Here is a 3624-nt window from a genome sequence, read left to right as displayed (position 1 = left end):
TGTCCTTGGAAGGGTCGGGATGCTGCGTGGGGGCACTCCCGGGGTGATTCCCAAACCGTGAGAGCCTGAGGTCTAGCCAAGCCAGAGTCTGGCGTCTGAAATGGGTACATTGTAGAGGAAATGGATGGGTGGAGATGGATGGTGGAGTATAGGTTTTGAGTGCCCAGATAAAGATTAGGCAAAGAAAAGCCATAAATACTGTACCTGTCGGCTTCAGAAAGAGAAAGTCTGGACCACAAATAGACTTGTATGTATCTAATATCTGAGGAGTCACCCAGGTCCCTGCAATGGTCCAAATGAACCATCCCCAAGCCCAAGAAAGTGGTACAAAGAGAGAACTGAAAAGACAGGAAACCCAAGCTGGACCCCATGGAAGCATCCTGTTCTCCTGTTGGCCCTGGCTCCTCCCTCTTGTGACAGCATCTTCGGCCCAAGAAGATACTGATTTAGTGTTCTGGGATACCCTGAATCCAGGAACCTGGAGGATTCCTGGAAGGCTGACCATCCCAGGGTTCAGAGCTATGACTTTACACACAACTCAGCTTGGTCCAGCTTGAGGCCTGGTCTTGAGCGCTCTAGGCCTGGGGATGGTGTTCCCACAATCCCGAGGTGTCCCTAGGGATTGATGTAAGCTGTCTCCTGTGCCCCTTCCCTAAATCCAATTTGGTCTCTAAATTCTCACAGCGCCGACAGGGTTAAAGCTGCCTCATGTCACCGCCCCCACTCCCCCACCCCCCTCACCTGCCTACCGCGGCAGCGAATGCCAAAGCCGGAAAACGCGGGACAGAAGGGGGCGGGGGTGCATCACTGCGGCTGAGTGACAGGTGGAACGATGATTGGCAGGTGCCGTGCAGCCTGTAACCAGTACCGGGCAGGGACACAGAGGTGGGCCTGGGCAGGGTCCTGCATCCTGGCCTGGAGCCCCCAGAGAGGTTGGTGGCCGTGGCCCGCTGCTCCGGGCTCGCTCTTCCGGGGCCCCGGGCCGTTCAGGCAGGGCGAGGCGGCGCCCTCTTCTCGGACCCTACGGCTTGGCGAGTGTTTCTAAGGTGACACCCTGGTGCCTAGTGGCTGCGGCGACAGCTACAAAGCTCAGGCTTGGCTGGACCTCAGGCTCTGGCCGTCCGGGGATCGCCCCGGCAGCGCCCCACGCAGCATCCCGACCCTTCCAAGGACACAGTCTCCCCAGGGCTCCGGAGCATCCCTGCCGGCCTTTCCTAGGCGCGGCGCCCCGCAGCTCCCGGCCCCTGTCGTCTGGGCGCCGCGTCACGACCGACGTGCGGGACCCAGCGCCTCTTTGCCTCGTCCGGGCCCGGCGCCCCTGGCTCCGGCGCGCTCGAGACTCTGAACTTTGGTGGGTTTTCCGGCGGTCCTCGGGGCACGGAGCCCGGACTCAGAAGGATGGCTGAGGGACCCGTGGGAGGAGGACCGAGCGGGGAGAGGGCAGCCAGCGGCCGGGCGGCGGCGGAGGAGGTGGTGCGGCGGCGCTGCCGGCGCGGGGAGGAGGCGGAGGTCTTCCAGCCCTGGCCCGAGGGTCCCCGAAGTGTGGTTGCGGGACCCCTGGTGGAAGAGCGATTCAGCCAGATGCACCTTCGAAAGCAGGTGTCATACCGGTAAGGAGAATGGGGGCAGAGGGAACGCCGCGCGGGGACCACCTCGCGATCAGCACTGAACTAGCAGCGTGAGTTCACGACGCGACCACCTGCCGCTTGCCTGGCCCTGCTCTAGGGACTGGGGATTCAGAAGGGGTGCGGGGATAAGCTTCCCTTCTCGAACTACGAAGCTCTATTCTTTCAGCATCTAATTACTGAGCGCCAACTTGTGTGCCTAGTGCTGTGTCTCTGTTCTAGGAGAAAGCCCACCGAGATGGTCCTCAACTAATCTCTCTGTGAGAGCAGTGAGAACTCTTCTGGCCTTTTTCCAGAAGAAGCGGTGCGCCAGCCCTGTGCATTCAATCTCCCTCCTCAGTACCCTCCTGTGGGCTGCCCCTGTGCTAAGCACAGAGGTGCCTTCTGCCACAACAGCTGGAAAACTACTGCCCAGAAAAGGCAAGGGCATCCCCACCAAGCCCCCAGTCTCACGGCAGGCCTGCACTAACATCCAGAGTTGCAGCACCTCCCTCCCCTGCATTGCCCACCCAGCATCTTAAACCATCAACTGTCTAGGTAAGATCCCAGTTCCCTGGTTCTGCCACTCTAGCTTAAAAGGTTCCCCTTGGCAGAAACCTCTGGAGTGGGCCCCAGAGGCGGCTGTAATGACCTGGAGTGAGAGAGTGTGCTATTCCTCACAAGGTGGTCCCCAGGTGAGAGGGAGGAGATAGACATCCTCACTTCCTCCCTTCACCTTGCTTCCCAAACCTTTGGCATAAAGTGACCTTCTTTGGAAGACCTAATAGGGACATCTCAATGGGCCTCTCTGTCCCTTAAAACCATTAGCCTGATGGGAGGAGTCAAATCTCTTGTCTACTGGCGACCACAAGGGGCTTGGGTGTGTCTGACACTGCCCTGCTTCTCCCTGGATCTTCTGGGAAGAAGGATGGTAAAATCAACCCAGCCTGAGAGCAGAAAGGGCCTTAATGGTTATGAAGCCACTAGGGCTGCCTCCTTGAGGAAGGATGGATGGAGCGGGAACTCACCCACCATCCTGAAGTGCTCAGAGGAAATGGAAATAGGTGAGGCTCCCCAGGGCCCTACCTGCACTCTGAGAATCTTGAGCATGCTAGGCTCCATTACCAAGATCTTCCAGAGCCCTGCTCAGAAGAAAGCATCATCTGCCCGGGGCCTCTAGGTGAAATAGAGGAGCTCCTGAAAGTGTCCCTGGAGGAAGAGCAGGACATAAAGAATCCTGGAAGAAATATTATTGATTTAGGAGTCAGGAGACCTGGACAAAGGCACACATACTCTGCTCCTAAGCTGTCTGGGCTCCTACAAAAAAACACCACACCAAGGTTTTTCCCTACATTCAAGTCAGGGAAATGTATCAGCGGCTGCGAGGTCAGAGGCCAGGGTCAGGGAGAGAGCCTTGGAGACTAGGAAACAGAGCATCACTAAAAGATTGACATATAAGATGCTAGGTGTGCTTGAATACACACAGGGGTTGGAGAGGCAGCTGAAAGGACTGAAACTCCCCCATGTAGAAGCTGTTCCACAGACCAAAATGGGAGTCCCTGGCCATCACAGATGCATAGTAACCAAGTTGGCTCTCTCCTTCTGAGGATTGCACCAGGGCAGGACTGTACAGGATGAAGCCATGCTGAGGCCTGCCGGGGGTCTAGTCTTATCCCCAGAACTGGGCAAGGCATTAAGGCAAGGAGAGTCCCTGGATCAGGAAGAGAGGATGCAGCTCTGGGCCCTTTGGGCCTTCTGTGGTGGAGGAGGAGGAGACAGAGGCGGCAGTGGAACAACCATGTGTAAATCCTGAGAGGCCTGCTGACCTAAGCTGCTGTACTCTCTTCCAGGCTGTCCCAGGGCTGTCAGAAGCTCAGGCCCACTGTGGCCCTTTTCACATCCTCTGCCTGCCACTTCCATAAAGCTCTGGCTCACAGCTAAAACCCCAGTCCTGCTGTGAGGAGTGGCTAAGAAAAGCAGTTGAAAGCCCTTCACAGAGAGAGAGGGCTTTCAGGCAGAA

At 57.4% G+C, this 3624-nt stretch overlaps 1 protein-coding gene across 1 annotated transcript in view; it reads left to right on the top strand.

Annotated features, from left to right (window-relative positions):
• The first annotated feature begins 1024 nt into the window (after positions 1-1024).
• Dgkz (diacylglycerol kinase zeta) overlaps positions 1025-3624 on the top strand; it is a 41923-nt gene continuing 39323 nt past the window's right edge. Inside the window, exon 1 of the mRNA XM_031371054.1 lies at positions 1025-1610. Coding sequence (XP_031226914.1) covers positions 1399-1610 — 212 coding nt within the window. The 5' untranslated portion in view covers positions 1025-1398. The remainder of the gene's footprint in view (positions 1611-3624) is intronic.

The sequence above is a fragment of the Mastomys coucha genome, unplaced genomic scaffold (genome assembly GCF_008632895.1).
Source record: "Mastomys coucha isolate ucsf_1 unplaced genomic scaffold, UCSF_Mcou_1 pScaffold15, whole genome shotgun sequence".
Taxonomy (NCBI): Eukaryota; Metazoa; Chordata; class Mammalia; order Rodentia; family Muridae; genus Mastomys; species Mastomys coucha.
Note: the sequence above shows the minus strand (reverse complement) of the source record. Positions and strands in the feature narration are given on the sequence as shown.